At 38.5% G+C, this 17,224-nt stretch overlaps 1 protein-coding gene across 1 annotated transcript; it reads left to right on the top strand.

Moving 5' to 3' along the window:
• Positions 1-4,157: 4,157 nt before the first annotated feature.
• On the top strand, positions 4,158-15,743 carry oaz2a (ornithine decarboxylase antizyme 2a). The gene is given in 6 exon segments (XM_041996754.1): positions 4,158-4,367; positions 11,003-11,069; positions 11,071-11,151; positions 12,838-13,010; positions 13,345-13,430; positions 13,945-15,743. Coding segments are annotated over 6 exon segments (648 nt in total). The 5' UTR covers positions 4,158-4,257; the 3' UTR covers positions 14,076-15,743.
• The last annotated feature ends 1,481 nt before the right edge of the window (positions 15,744-17,224 follow it).

The following is a 17,224-nucleotide window of genomic DNA, read 5'->3' as shown; positions in this document are numbered from 1 at the left end:
TTTTATCTAGTGCTACGTCAGCTGAAGTTCCAAGAAAGCTGAGACTAAATTAAACAGTGACGTGAAGACACTACAGTACAATTTCATCGCAGCAATGCTACATACACCGATATATTTCTTTGTCTGATGAAAAAAGTTCATACAGCATGTACAGATCTGTTAGCATGGACTGAAGACAATAAGACATGAACATCCAATCTGTGTCCTTAGGTGTGACACATGATTTTCAGCTCTAAGAGGATGGTATATGATAGGTCCATCCATATATACATGGCTGTACCTGACTGTGCTCACTCTGAAAAGATGCCACTCTACTTAGAGTCAGACACATGCTTTCATAGTGAAATGATCACTTTAGACATGATAGTTTATCACTTTATGTGTTTCTTTTACTCTGAATGAGAATGTGTGTGTGTGTGTGTGTGATGGTTGGTCCTGTGAGGTTTAAGTGTTTGTGCCAAAGGGAGCTCTTCTTCTCTCTTTCTCATGTAGTTCACCCAGTCACAGTCACATAAGAATCTACTTCACCAAGTTCCAAGGTATTCATTTGTGTCCAAAGTATAAATATGTAGAGCAATGGGTGTAAAACTGGCAGCTACAGTGAGGTTTCAGGTGTGGAAATAGTCATCATTAACTGACTTGCTAAATCAGAAGCACTTCATTTATTTTAAATTTGTTTTAGTTTTATTTATTTAACCATTTTAATTAAGAGCAAGATCTAGTTTGCAATGACGACCTGGGCCAGAGGCAACAGTTAAACATGCATATGAATTTTTAGTTTTTTGTTTTTTGCTTGTTTGGGTTCTTTTTTTCTGTTTCATTTCCTCATTTTTTTGTGTTTCTGTTCCCCTCTTCCACCAGTGATTTTTAACATTTTTATGGATGTCCATGCTGTTGCACTGCAGTTGAATGAAATTTCAGTACAAAAAATGTGTTCATATTCAACCATACATCAATAAAAATCAACCAAAATCCCATATTAAATTACAAAATTCCACAATAAAATCAAGCATGTTCACAAAAACAAACAGACAAAAAAACAAACAACAAAAGACCTGGGTTGAATTATTAGATGTTATAAGTTAGTAACAGTAACTATCAGTAACACGCCACAAATAATACAAAATAATGTGTATTTATTCATGTGGACATTTAAGCAGTTATAAATGTCTGTTTAATTTAACAGTTAAATTTGATCAAATCTAACCTGCATATGAATCCACAATTTATCAAGCATGTGGTAGCAACTTGAAACATATGCTAAAATGTTCCAATCTCACTCATAAATTATCACCACATTGAGTTTATATAAAAGCTATAAAGGCTTTTATCGTCTTAATAAGTTTTATATTTGCAGTTAACAAACATGAATAAAATTCTCAGTATTCTTTTGATTGATTTCCATTAATTGATTTTTCTGTCAAATTAAAATTACCCGTTGTTATTGTCTAGTGCGAAAAAATCTAAATCAATAACATGATTTGGATATGTATGGAAGCCCATTTCCGTCACTCTGACGAAAAAAAAAACCCATTGTATCTCATTATTATGAGATAGTATCTCAAAATAATGAGATACTTAAGTCATAATTATGAGATACTATCTCATTATTATGAGATACTATCTCATAATATTGAGATAGTTAAGTCATAATTATGAGATAGTATCTCATTATTATGAGATACTATCTCATAATAATGAGATAGTTAAGTCATAATTATGAGATACTATCTCATTATTATGAGATATATCTCATTATTATGAGATACTATCTCATAATAATGAGATAGTTAAGTCATAATTATGAGATAGTATCTCATTATTATGAGATAGTATCTCATAATAATGAGATAGTTAAGTCATAATTATGAGATACTATCTCATTATTATCAGATTCAGATTCAGATTCAGATAACCTTTATTTGTCCCACAGCGGGGAAATTGCAGCGCAACAGCAGCAGAAGACACGCAATAGACAACAAATGGTACAATTTAAGAGGATAATAAAAAGAAATGTAAGTACTTAAACATAATAAAACTAAGTGAAATAGTTAAATAAATGACTAAATGTAATAAAAAAACCTGTACACAGTACAGGGGGTGTGTCTGGGGATGTATATACAAGGTAATGGGTAGTGCAAAAACAGCAGTGAAAAATGGACAGTAAGATAAATGATATGTTATTGCACAAGTCCGTATAGTTCGTTATATTCTTCAGTCTAGCGGGCATTAAGTTTGTTGTGAAGCCTGACAGCAGCAGGCAGGAAAGATCTGCGGTACCTCTCCTTCACGCAGCGAGGATGAAGCAGCCGCTCACTGAAGGAACTGCTCAGAGCTGTCAGGGTGTGCTGGAGGGGGTGGGATGGGCTGTTCAACATGGATGACAGCTTAGCAGTCATCCTCTCATTTCCCACTACCTCTACTGAGTCCAGGGGGCATCCCAGGACAGAACTGGCCCTCCTCACCAGTCTGTCCATTTTCCTCCTGTCTCTGTCCATTATGCTGCTGGTCCAGCAGACTATCCCATAGAAGATGGCTGAGGCCACCACAGAGTCATAAAAGGTCCTGAGGAGTGGGCGCTGCACTCCGAAGGACCTCAGCCTCTTGAGCAGGAACAGTCTGCTGTTGCCCTTCTTGACCAGGGCGTTGGTGTTGTCCGACCAGTCCAGACGGTCATTCAGGTGAACACCCAGGTTTTGCTGGTATTGATCTGGAGGTTATTCCGCAGGCTCCAGTCCACAAAGTCCTGAATAAGTCCTCTGTACTCCCTGTCGTCTCCATCTGTAATGAGGACTTTGTGGACTGGAGCCTGCGGAATAACCTCCAGATCAATACCAGCAAAACCAAGGAGCTGGTGGTGGATTTCCGCAGGCATAACAACTCTCCACCTGTACCAGTGAACATCCAGGGAATGGACATCGACCTGGTGAGGTCCTACAAGTACCTGGGTGTTCACCTGAATGACCGTCTGGACTGGTCGGACAACACCAACGCCCTGGTCAAGAAGGGCAACAGCAGACTGTTCCTGCTCAAGAGGCTGAGGTCCTTCGGAGTGCAGCGCCCACTCCTCAGGACCTTTTATGACTCTGTGGTGGCCTCAGCCATCTTCTATGGGATAGTCTGCTGGACCAGCAGCATAATGGACAGAGACAGGAGGAAAATGGACAGACTGGTGAGGAGGGCCAGTTCTGTCCTGGGATGCCCCCTGGACTCAGTAGAGGTAGTGGGAAATGAGAGGATGACTGCTAAGCTGTCATCCATGTTGAACAGCCCATCCCACCCCCTCCAGCACACCCTGACAGCTCTGAGCAGTTCCTTCAGTGAGCGGCTGCTTCATCCTCGCTGCGTGAAGGAGAGGTACCGCAGATCTTTCCTGCCTGCTGCTGTCAGGCTTCACAACAAACTTAATGCCCGCTAGACTGAAGAATATAACGAACTATACGGACTTGTGCAATAACATATCATTTATCTTACTGTCCATTTTTCACTGCTGTTTTTGCACTACCCATTACCTTGTATATACATCCCCAGACACACCCCCTGTACTGTGTACAGGTTTTTTATTACATTTAGTCATTTATTTAACTATTTCACTTAGTTTTATTATGTTTAAGTACTTACATTTCTTTTTATTATCCTCTTAAATTGTACCATTTGTTGTCTATTGCGTGTCTTCTGCTGCTGTTGCGCTGCAATTTCCCCGCTGTGGGACAAATAAAGGTTATCTGAATCTGAATCTGAATCTGATAATAATGAGATAGTATCTCATAATTATGACTTAACTATCTCATTATTATGAGATACTATCTCATAATAATGAGATACTATCTCATAATTATGACTTAACTATCTCATTATTATGAGATAGTATCTCATAATAATGAGATAGTATCTCATAATTATGACTTAAGTATCTCATTATTTTGAGATACTATCTCATAATAATGAGATACAATGGGTTTTTTTTTTTCGTCAGAGTGACGGAAATGGGCTTCCATAGTAATGGGCTTCCATAGTTATGATTACATTACCTGTCCGTTTTTTTTTGTTTTGTTTTTTTACGTTCTGTTTTTATTCTGGATAAAAATGACAGAAGAGCTTGAGGTGGATTACCCATGATGCTTTGCGGCAGTTATAAAAGCCCTGCCGTGCTGCTGTAGACTGCACAGTGGCTGTTCTTACCTGATACACTGAAGTGCTTATGTAAACAGACGCGTTTGACACTTAAAACTACTCAGGTTTTGTCTTAATTTACGAATGGTGAACGTATCTGTGGAGCTCCTGATAAACAGTGATAGTTTTGGTTGTAATAAAGGATCTAAAGACCCGTGTTTCCTCGAAGTTATCATGCTGAACACAGAGGAAAGGTAGGATGTTTTTTTTTGTTTGTTTGATTTTGTTTTTAACAGAAAATGTTAATTTTAACAGTAAAACCGAAATGTTAAAAACAGACGGTAACAATTATTATTTGTCAGTCGATGATGACAGCGCAGTCCGATTTACTTTTTTAGCTTTAGCTAGCAAAGTAGCAGCTATGCATGTAGGCGAAAATCGAGAAATACAACAGTGACATCGAATAACTGTTAATAAACAGGAAGAGCTGACTGTTTGCAGACATAAAGATGCAAAACAATTCAACTTTCACTTAATTTACACCATAAAATGACTCCATACACGGAAACAGAACAAAGCGTCATAAACCACAAGCAATTTTATAGGCGAATGAGACTGTTTATGAAGACTTTAAAGCGCCTCAGACCACAGTGTTGTAGCTTCTTCCCGGTTGCTTCCTGTTTTCCAGCTGTTTTAAAGTTTACCCAACGGGTTAATTTACTCTGAATAACCCAACTTCACTAGCCTGTCTCAGCGTGCACAGCTTCAAGTTACATTGTTTTGTCAACACAAGCCTGAAAGCCCCAAAATAATCATATAAGATATTAATCAATGAGGAGCAGCATACTACCAATTGGGGGAAGAAGAAGAAGGGGAGTTGAAAGCAAATCAAATTTTCAGTTGATCAAATTAATCAGCTGATAAACTACTAAAGAAAGTCATTCATAATTACTTAAAAACATAATTAATGCTGAAACGAACAATTGATTATTGGATTACAGACAACCAAGTACACTTACAGAGTTGAAAAAGATTTGACTTATATTTTGTTTACCAATAAAACGTGCATGTATGTACACTTTATATTTAGTTGGGGTCTTCTCGGTTTTTACATTTTGAATTTGTAAGTAAGTAAACCTTTATTTATATAGCACCTTTTAAGATAAATAATTACAGGGTGCTTCACAATAAAACAAAACAAAGTCGAGAAAAAACATGAAGGAAAAAAAAAAAGTTTAGACAAAAGCTAGTTTAAAAATATAGGTTTTTGGCTGCTTTTAAAAAAGATATCACTGAGTCCACAGATCTCAGATCTAGAGGTGGGGAGTTCCAGTGAGTAGGCGCCACTGCTCCAAAGGCTTACACTTTTGGTTTTTACCAGGTATTTTACCATGTCAATGCAATCTGGTGGACAGACTGCACTATAATGTCAAATCTGTCAACTTTTACACTGATCCTGATTTTTCTGTCATGACCTAAACACACCTTATTTGATGAAGATTAAGGCAGAGCTGTGTGGTAGTGATGTTATAGTGAATATACGCTGGAGTGTAATGTTTTATTGCATTACTGTAGTCAGCCCGTTGGATGGTTTGGGTAGTTGTAGTCATGTCTTTTTATAGGGGGTACATGATTATTGTTCCCATGTTTAACATTATAGGATGTTTAATTTAAGATTAATATTTAACTTGATTTTTTTTGTTTGTTTGGTTTTTTTGTGAGCTCTTTCATTGCTAAATAGTTTTGTGTATTTGTCTGCTCCAGCCCTCAGAGACATGAGCCTTGCTTTTGTCCTCTATGGGTTTATCATCTGACACACAGCAAGGGGAGAGGGAGCGGCGCATTGATGCTGCGAGCCAGAGCACAGACGATATTAGCACTACTGCTGTGACCCTATCAGATGAATGCAGCAACTGGCCTACATCAGTCTGGTTACATAACCCTGTCCCTCCTGCTGCTTCACCTCTTGAGCATCAGTGGAATCTCTATATGTGTGTGTGTGGTAGTAGTAGTTGTGCAGAGGGGGTGCATTCACTCAGAAATGACTAAATTATCCAGCGCTACCTGAGTACAGTTAAGTGCCCCTTTAATAGACTGGCAGACGGATCTCTTGAGTGGTTGCTGGGAGAGTCTGGATTGAATTTTCCATCACGATATCAAAACATTAACAGTGCCAGCCGGTCTCAGCTCACATCTTGAGTTGCAGAGCTCATAATCATTTAGCGTTTTTCCCTTGTTTAAAACTTTTAAATGTTACTATTTCTCCTCAGCTGGGGTCATGTCCTGTTATTGAACACTAGCATATTAAAATGAGTTGTTATCTTTTTAACTGTTTGCCTCCAGATGCTTACAAATCTGTTTGGGCTCATCCCAGTTTGGTGTCTGCCACAGACATATCAGAGTGTACTGACAAAGCCTGTACAGAGTTCAACTATCAGAGTTCAGCTGCACAAATTACAGCACAAATCTGAAAGAAGTGGTCTTAAAATGACCTTTAACGTCTAGTTTAGTGCTGCTTTTTTCCCCACATTTAGGTGGGTGTATATGTGGCATGTTTGTGTTTTTGCTTGGGTCTAAAACAGGGGTATCAAACTGCAGTCCTCGAGGTCCACTATCCTTCAGGTTTTTGTTGTTTCCCTGCTATAATACACCTGATTCAAATCAAACAGATCCAATAGCGTGTTGTCAACTTCTTCACTACGACCCATTAATTTCAGTCAGATGTGTTGGAGCAGGGGAACAACAAAAACCTGCAGGATAGTGGTACTATCTCTGTCTCTCTCTAGTCCGGCCTGATCAAGTTGTTGGCAAGTGAACTAAAACAATGAACATCAAATGTGTTAAATATAAATGTGCTTTCGTCCACGTTATTGAGATGAAAGGGCTGCTAATGTCAGAGCATAAAACCACAAAACAGCTACTGTTTTCAAAGACTTTTAGTCCGGGTGTAACATACACACACCCTGTTAACGATGGCTAATGATTTATGTGCCTACAGCAACATTTTACATGTTGGCAACTATAAAAATGCATTTGTAAATTTATATTCAGCATAATTAGCTAGTCTTAACTCAACAGTATCTTTTTTTTTTTTTTTTTTTCTTGCCACAAATGAATGCAGCTCGTCTGGTATCCGTGGAGGAAGACACAAGTGATAAACAAAATCCTCCACCCTCAGCCACATTTATTTATGGTTTCAACTCTAACTTTTGTGACGCGCATCAACATTTTTCTGGATTGAAAATCCTGCGCCATTACCATTCAGGTCAAGGTGACTGCCTTGGATCTGTTTGTTTGACTCCTGTGTGTCTGACCAGTTCAGGTCCTGGGGTCAGAGTCGTGTGTTTTGACAGGAATATGTCCTTCCACACTTGGATTTCAGAGCACGTGTGCCTTTCCTGTTTCTGTCTCGACATATTTTCCATCACGGTGCTCTGCTAAAACTTCCAGGATTTGTTGAAGACTTTGTTAACGTAAGTGCTTAATAGTCATCAGGGGATCAGCTAAATGATATTGCCTGAAAGATCATTTACATTCACAATCTGGTTTTGATTTTAGTATATTTCCCATGACTAAGCTGGTAATTGCAGTGTTAGATACTGGCTCGGTGTGTCTTGGTGCTCTAAGATGAGCTGTCAGGCAGCTTCCTGTTATGGTCAAGCTGTGTGTTTTTTGACAAATGGCCAAAGCTCTGCAGCAGCTGCCAATCCTACCTGAACCATTCATCCCCTGAAACAATTCCCCTCAATCAGATATCATAACAGCTTACGGCTCAGGAAGAACAAATGAGCTGTGGAAGCATTCATCCTTTTTAAAAACCCCTCACCCCTCCCATCAGAATGAGACAATGACGTACTTGGCATCTCTGAGTCTCACTGCAACACACAGATGACTAAATCCTCACTGGCATATTAATACAGAGTTTGGCCCCTGTGCTGACACAGGGTGTATCCCCTATTGACTTAAAGATGTAAACCACATTCTGTTCTTAGGGTGACCTGTGACTTGTTGGGGCAGGCTGTTGCTCTCCAGATTGGGGTGGGGGGTTGCTTGAAGTATGGCTTAAATGTCAGAGGCATGTTTTGCCTTTCAAAACAAGCTGGCATTTCCATCAAGGGCAGACTGTGTATCTGAAAGGGAAGATGGAAAAAGAGAAGTAGGTCATTATGTCTTGGCAAAAGCTCCTGTCTCTTCATCCATCTGCGTCCTACCTGTTGTTCTCAGTCATTCAGTGTAAGCTTGATCACTGAAATAAATTGGGTGCTTTAATGATGAGATTTTGTTTAAAAGATTTTAACTCTTGTATACTCTTTTTGTCCATATTTATTTAACTTTTGGCCACTGTTTTTGTTTTGGTACCCCGTATGAGGATGATTTTATTGTAAGAAGGTATTTTTTTCATTTCTATTTCAGTTTTTCCTAAAGGTCGACAGGACACAGTGAAATCCTCTCCTCCTTCAAAAAATTGCTATGAAAACATTACAGATACAGGGATACTAGGGATACATGACTTATCAGTGTTAATATCTGTATCGGCAAGATGTTAGTAATTTTTTAACATATCGGTCCAATAAGTAAAACTGGGCCGATATTAACAACTAATATTTATTTTTGTCTGTTTTCTGGCTGTTTGTGTATGTATTTCTGGAGGAGGAGGGGATTTGGCCATGCGGTATTTGTATGTGAATGTGATGCAGCACACCATTGTGGGGTGTTTAACTGAAGCAGAGAAACAATGTCATAGGTGTGGCCTTTTTTTCACGGTGTTAAGAGAAGATACTTGAAAAGCGGCATGCGACACATCATTTAACACTACTAATTTGAAACGTTATCTGAAAAGCAACCATCCAGAGGTTCACAAGCAATGGTGGGAAGCTAACACAGCTAACCTTAACTTTAATTTTGTTCAGAATTTTATCATCTTAAACTTTTTGTTTAAAAAAAAAATAAATCAATATAGGTTTAATATTGGTGCATCCCTAATATATACATTAAGTTAATATGCAGTTGTAGGTTTGTATATCTGGATGTGTGTCTCTTAGGGCTATTTGTTTTACTTTAATATATATATATATATATATATATATATATATATATATATATATATATATATTAAAGTAAAGCACTTTGATCTTTTTTTTTTCTTTACTGTGAAAGGTTGTACAATAATGAATTGTACTTTCTTTTCCACTTTTGTTTTGTTAAAATTGTTCAATCAACTTCAATTCTAATAAAAATGACCAAACTTAATAATGCATTTAACCTGTTAAATGCTGGCTTGATCACATGATGTCACTGTTTTTATGAAAAAAAAAAACACATTTAATGAGATATTTTGCGTATTATATGGAGATTGGCATTTAAAGATTTAAAATTGAATAATTACATATTTGGTCATTTTGGTTCGGACTGAAGCTGATTGAAAGATCTGAGCATAAAAGTGGGAGAAAAAAAAACAAATGTTTTTATGGTAGTTTTTGGGAGAGAACTCTTTTGTACTCTAAAAACTTAAAAGCCAAAGGGTAGTAAATTGACATTACCCACAAAGGGTAATGGTAGAGAAATGCATGATTGCTCATTTTCTTAGTTTTGAATTTGTCTGAAAACTTCTTCAGACTCTTGTGGTGTTGGAGAGACATTGGCGCACTGAAATTACAAGGTTTCCACTCTGCAATGCTATGACCTAAACTGAGGAGACAAGCGTGTAGGTCGCTGCTGTTGCAACATGAACAGGCCAGCCGACACGAGCTTTGTTTTCCATTGCTCCCTTTCTTGGCTCGTGCAGATCAGGTTGTCCAGGTTACCTGTCTGGTCGGCAGGGAAACCGAGGCATACCTCCTCCATCTCAGAGACAACAGAAACGCATGCAGTTGCCGTTCCTGTGTGGCACATGTCTTGGAAACTTAAACTCGCTGGCAAAAGGTCAGCCTTTCCTGCTGCAGCTTCAGGCGAGATAGCATGTCAGTGTCAGGGTTTTAGTGAAGGTGGGTGACTGTCACGGGGGTGAGTTTGACTTGAGGAGAGGAGGATATTCGTACAGTTTAAAGGTCAAAGTTTGACAAAATGAGGACCCCTCGCCCTCGTTTTCCAGCCTGTCTGCCGTCTGACACCCTGTCTGAAACCTAAAACTCAGAATAAGTGCATTTCCAAAAGCCTCGCAAAGCTATTTACAGAGGTGTTTACAGATCATGTGCTTGTTTATGATGCATGCCTCTCGCAGGCACAACCCAGTAGGAACTCTTTGAATGCAGTAATAAATCATCGGCTTTGATTGTTGTCAGTGTAGCTTGTCACAATAAACAGACTGACAAAAACTAACTGCAACTACTCCAGGAGTTTGCAGAACTTTGTCCACATGACATGCTGGCTTTGTTTTCTGATAGTGTATTTACACTTAAGATTTGTTGGACATGCGATCAGAGGGTGGGAGAAATGCCTAAATCTATAAATAACCAAACTAACTGAGTCAGAGGTTTTAAGACAGAGTTGCTTTCTGTGTTCTGCTATTTCTGTTTAGTTATTATCTCGCTTGGAGCTTTAATTCGATTTGAAAAGGGCTGCAGACGTCAAAAAATTCAACCAATGAGCAAACAGTATAATAACATTAAATCTATCTCACTGAAAGTTCTATTTCCAATAAACAGTTGTAAGGAATTAGTGATAAAATGAAAGCTATTGGTTGTTACATTCCAGAGGTTTTGTTAGACCAAACAGAAATGTACCTGGATTCATCGCTGTCATGTCGATGACTAAATGTTGAAACGCATTGTTCATTCTTGAGAACATCAATAGAAAATAATGAATCTGTTGCATTTTCAATGGGTTTTTATTTAAAACTTGTGAGTATGTAACAGAAGGTGTGACCTGGTTTATCCTTTTGTTCCTGCAGTTCCTGGTTAGCGGAGTCTCTGTTGCCCAGCTCCATTCCTCAGGCTCCAGGGCCTCTGTGGTGCTCCTGATGCCCCTCACCCACAGCTAAAGATCCCGGGTGGGCGAGGGACTGTCAGGGATCACTCTCACGGCGTGCTACTACACAAGGTAATGTAGGACTTCCTGGTGACATGTGCACACTTGCATTAAAACCTGAAAGCACAAACAAATATGTAAATATTAGGTTATTTGCTGCTGTAAAAGACCAATAACGTATTTTATGCACACAGCGCAGAATATGAACAGAACATAAATGGATTAAGACAAGTATGTCCAACTCCAGTCCTCAAAGGCCACTATCCTGCAGGTTTCAGGTTTCCCTGCTCCAACCCACTTGATTCAAATTAAATGGATCCAACAGCTTGTCAAGTTGTGCACAAGCCTGGTAGAGATCCCTTCATTTGAATTTGTTGTGTTGGAGCAGGGAACTGGTTGTCCCTACATTAGAATAAACGCTACTAGAGTTCAAACCCATTTTTAATTTTTGTTTAAAAAAAATCCTTCTCAACAGAAATGTCAGGCTCCAGGTTTATTCTGAATAGTACCATATATATATATATATATATATATATATATATATATATATATATATATAAGGATTTGTAAATGGTCACAGGCACAGCATGCCTGCCGAAAATTACAAGTACAGCTCAGAGTCACAAAAGCTACCAGGAGTTGACCAGTCAAAAGCAAATAACATTTAAGGATGCAATGCTTTTAAGAAATAAGAGTTCAGACTGTTTTGCTCTGAGGATCAATTTAAATGCTATTAAATGAACGAACATTTTTCTTAACTGTTAATAAATCAAAGCTACAAAAATGCACCTTCATATATAGATATAGAGCTTGAAATGGGCATACTATTTTTTTTCTCTTAATTGAAGTTGTAATACCTGAAATGTGAAGTTGTGAAGGGCGAAGCATAAATAAAGGAGTCAGCGCATGTTGTTCTATTGTACTGTAAGAATTCAGGTCATAATTGTGTTGAGTGCTTCATCCCTCAGGGACCCATCTGACTCGGTGCACAAAACACAAACACATTACTAATGATTGTACCCTCATTCTGCAAAGTCACTATTTTTTTTTTTTTTTAAGATTAAAAGGAAAACAAATCTGCCTCATCAGCTTAACCTGCTGTATACTCAATGCAAGAATTCTTCCATTCACCTGGTTTGCTTTTGGCATGCTCAGATTTAAGGACTTTAAGAAAATGAGTCGGTTCTTATGTAAATGTCTTGAAAAGTGTATGAAGAATTTAAGCATTGTGTTTTGTTTAATACACAGTCACACTACAGTGTGTTCATGTGTGTCAGGTTGCACTCCAGACATGTGACTGACTGAGGGATTAGAGATTTAGGATCAGACAGATCAGTCATATCTGTCATGAACATCCTCATCTGTCCTCCGTGACTGTGCAGTCCTCTCTGGTGTGACTGGTTCAGCTCGTTCACAGCTTCAAACAAAGGCAGCCGAATACAGCCACACAAACCTTTCCTTTCTTTAGACTGATGTCATACTTCATGCAATAACACCAATAACACTTTATATATATATATATATATATATATATATATATATATATATGACAGTTGCATCTCAGACACTTCACTCAGTGACACCACTGTGTTAATGACTGAATCAGCGTCACAGCAGCAGAACTTGTGCCTCGCTGTCAATCTAAAACTCAGTCTGCATCAAAGATCTGTTCTAGTGATAAAGTAAGCAAAGGTGGGTTTTTAAAACCCCTGTGAGATGAGATCTAATCCCAAATCTTTCCCGTCTGTGTTGATCCAGGATGACAAGTTAACAGTGACGCAGGCCGCTCTAGTGAGTGGGAACCCCTCTCTTCTCCGCTTCCACTACCAGCTGAGTGAGCGCCGCTCTGCCTTTTGGGATACAGCTTTATCAGAGGACAGCCTCTTCCTGGAGATACCGGCTGGTCCGCTAGTGGAGGGGAGCAAAGAGGGGTACGTTCAAGACGCTTTTTATTATGAGATCTGATTAGATCAAAACAGTTGAGTCCATGAATTATGCTGTTTAAGATGATGTTTAAAAGCTATGATTAGTTACACAAGTTAAATGTCTAATAAATGAGTATTTTCTGTAATTGGTGCCAGGACGGAATAAAATTCACTGCTGCAGGCTCTCTGTGAGCAGCCAGCTTTTGCAGCTGCCACTGCATTATTATGTAAAGTTGCAGCGCTTATGTAAAAAGAGAGAAAAAAAAAAAACCTGAGTGCGTCATCACCACTGGTCTTTTACTTGCTCACTGACTTGCATCTGTCTCTGTGTCTTTTGCAGGCTAACTGCCCTGCTTGAGTTTGCAGAGGAGAAGCTCAAAGTTAACTATGTGTTCCTGTGGTTCCACAAAAGCAGAGAGGATCGATGTAAGAGCTTAGTCTTCCTTTTAGACATGTTTTTATTTTTTTTTTATTCCAGCCACATTTATACTCACGTGAAGATGTATAAACCTTAAATCAGTTACACAGGCTGTAAAAATTTCTTTGATGTAATGTGTGTACTTGGTGAGAACAACCTGTTATCAAGATCCCTGCTTACTGACCTGGACTGAAGCATAGAGAAGCAGTGGAGGCGGGGAAACAGGCACAAACAGTACTTTGTATCTTGTTTATTTAATCATTGCACAATAATGAGCTGATCTCTTTTTGTATTTTATTTGAGAGCCAGCGTAGTTGTTTCCCACTGTTTCCAGTTTTTTGCTTTTCTACACCCATTAATTACATTAGTATCAGCTTTTGTTCCATGACTGACAGGCAGACTGAGAAATGAGTTTTCTTAAAATAGCCATTTTTTAATGAGTTGAGAAGTCAGTAAAGCTAGAACTTTAGTTTTCTTGTTGATGTGGTCTCAGCGAGCCTCTTCTTCTGGTTTCCTCTCCAGTGTCCATCATCAAGACGTTCCACTACATGGGCTTTGAGATGGTGAAGCCGGGTAACCCAATGGTACCAGACCGGCCTGATCTAGCCTTCATGGTTTACTCTCTGGAAAACAGCAGCTCAGATGAAGAGTGACTGCCACCGTCTCCTGACATCCCCTCTCCCACCCTCTGCTCCACATGAAAAACACACATTTTTTTTTCTTCCCTGGATCAAACCTGCCTTGGCTTTTCCTTCTGACAACAGCCTCCCACCACAGATATCACCCATCGCTGATGGAGGTGTCAGCCTCTTTTATAAAGACTCTGGTTTTAAGGAGGCGTTTGAGAACCCTCTTTTCCCTTCCCAACATGACAGAAGCATGAATCGGCATAGCTTGAACAAAGTTGTCACAGGTCATATGTGAGCTGGCCTTTTTTTTTTGTTTGTTTGTTTTTTCTCCCCCCTCGCTTCTTCTTTTGCCCACATTATTTGTGTTGCCACAAACGAGACAAACAACTGCAGGACATTCAAGAGAAGGCAGCGTTTTACATCAAAATTCAGCATATCCTCAGACAGCTTCTACCTTCTTGTAAAAGACTGAGTGCTGTAAACCATGTGAGCTCTGTTGTTAATGGTTATAAATGGGGAAATAATGGGATACGGTATGTTCAATAAAATACTATTTTTCTTCTTGATATAGATGAATGAAAACTCTGTTACCTTTGACGTTTAAACATATGTACACATTTCTGTATTTTGTCTTTGCAGCATGTTGCAGCATCATTCCAGCGTCTGTCACTTGCTCTGGGTCATAAACTTAATATTTGCTTTGAAAAAAGGAGGAAAAACAAAAAAAGCTTCACTGTTAAGTTGCATGAACATGTAAAAACATACCAGTCCAACCAGTTTGAGCTTCTCCAGTATTGCTTTTGAGTCACCATCCTGAGTTTTTCTGTAAAAACATCATGAGAAGTTGTTTATTATGGAACACAAAGACAAAGCTAGTAGATGGATTGAGGATACACGAAAAGCAAAAACTCTGTAGAGACATCCAGAGCACCAGTTAAAAACTTTATTTAAATGTGGTTGGGAGGGGAGGGGAGGGGGGGGGGGGGCTTTTGTGCCTAAAGAGGAGAGTGCAATGTTGTTTTTTTTTTTTTTTTTGTTTTTTTGCTTCTGAGTCTTATTTAGAGAATGTTAGTTTTCATCCTGTGCAGCTTCAGACCCGTGCTATGTGAGGAAGTTAGTTCACAAGCAGGAATACTTCAGGAGATTATCATATATGCAAGTAGAGTAAAAATGCAGGAGAAATCCTGTCTTAGTTTTTTTTTTTTTTTTCCTTTCTTGAAGTTCTCTGAACAAAAACGCCAAAGAATCCAGTCTGTCTGCCGCTGATTTTTAAATCATCTTACTCACAAAATCCAGCTAATCTCAACCTTATATGGTATGTAAAGCAATATTAACCCACATTCCCCACTGCTCTCTATATTTACTCACACAGAAACACGCTAGCATGTCCCATGATGGGTTTTTTTTCCTCCTGCATGTGTTGCTCACACCAGTTTTCACTGCTACTGATTGAACCCTGACTATAAGCTGTTAGAAAATATCAATTTATGAAGTTTTTCAGATGTCTATTTTTATCAATGAATATTTCTCTACTGTTTGTTGTGATAGCTGTAGGCATTTATTGTTTTAGTGATTAGTTGGTAAACATTCATCAATCCACAACTGTATACTTTACAGTCTTTTTTTTTTGTTGTTGTTGTTGTTTTTTTGTCTTTTTCGGAGGGTGGTTCAATAAATGTTGACTAAAAGGTCTTTTTTTTTTGTATTTTCCTGTGTCACAAAGTTTTTCAAGTTTTCAGAGTATTTCAGAGGGTTTTTTTTAAGAAGGGACATGCTGAGAGAAGAGCACAGAAAGTAAAGATGAGGTTTTAACAGAAATCGTAGAGAAAGTGTAAGAGCAGAAAAAAGGCTGATATGATGGGAGGGAAAAAGGTGTGCTTGATTTATTTTGGGGCTTTTCCTTTTTTTGTTTCAGCTGATTGACTTGCTAATCGCAGGTTGACTCGGCTCACAGCTGGCCTCTAGCCAAAAAGGGCAGCGAGCTCCCAGGTTAGTTGATGTTGAGATCTATTTTCAGTCCCTGGGCCAGGATGTTCTCTGCTGCTCTGTCGGCCTCAAAAACAGCAGTAACTTCTTTTCTAATCGTTTTGTCACAGGAAAATGAAACACTTCAGTTTATTCCTAGAGCTTAATTATTTACTGGTTGTCAAGGTGTAAAACACATTGATAGTAAGCATTTTAGATGGCTCTACTTTTCTCACCAGTGGGAAAAAAACCCCGATAGTTGTGAAACTAAAACCTGAAATCACTTGATGCATGTTGATTTCTGCTCAAAAGCCTTATAGGATCATATAAGTGCGCTGACCTCCACAAACAGCATCACTCATGTCACAACAGTATTTTAAAACTTAATCTGTCCCACTAATCCCCTGAACTAAAACACAAGAGGCAGAAAGTCCTCTCCTGGCCTTAATCTTATGGTCACTTTACATAAACTCACCTCAGTGGTTACAGCATCAGCTGTACTCACAGCAGGCCATTTCTCAGAAACCATCCCTTTAAATGTCCAGCATCTCCATTCCCAACATCCGGTTTACAGAGTTAAAAGCACCTCTGAAGATACATCACTGCTGCAGATCATATGTTCTAATGGAAATCAACGTTTATGCGGTTTTGTGTTCTGTACAGTGACCTCAGACCTACAGCTGATAAAATCCACCACAAAGTCTGTTTAATGGCTGCTTCGGCACCATTAACTACAGTACATGATCTCTTTTCATGGGGCTTAAAAGCTGACATACAGTTATTTTTAGTCATAAAGGTCTTATAGAAGCTCCCAATGCTGCTCATTCACAGACGAGAAACTTTATTAATTCACATGATCTTCATTAGAACATGTCCTGTCCTAAAATTCAAAGAGTTTTTGTTCTTTGCAACAAGAATAAAAAGGTTTTTAAGGTGTTTCATTTCTCATTAGTAGACATGCTATAATATAAAAATTTAAAGTAGATAAATTAGTAATACACATCCACATATAAACAAACATAAAAACCCACATCTAGCTAAAAGATAGCATAATAATTTCTAAAATCTCCATTGCACCTCATTGCTCTATCATTTTAGCTAGCATTAGCGGCTAGCTGCTTCTGTCTTCTGTTTGATACTAAGCAGTTTCTTTCTTAAAAGCAGTGAAAATGAACCAAAACTTAAGATTTCTGGTTGAACAGCAAACT

This window comes from Melanotaenia boesemani, chromosome 10 (genome assembly GCF_017639745.1).
Source record: "Melanotaenia boesemani isolate fMelBoe1 chromosome 10, fMelBoe1.pri, whole genome shotgun sequence".
NCBI classification, from domain to species: Eukaryota; Metazoa; Chordata; class Actinopteri; order Atheriniformes; family Melanotaeniidae; genus Melanotaenia; species Melanotaenia boesemani.
The sequence above is the reverse complement of the archived record's forward strand: the minus strand, read 5'-3'. Positions and strand labels throughout refer to the sequence as shown.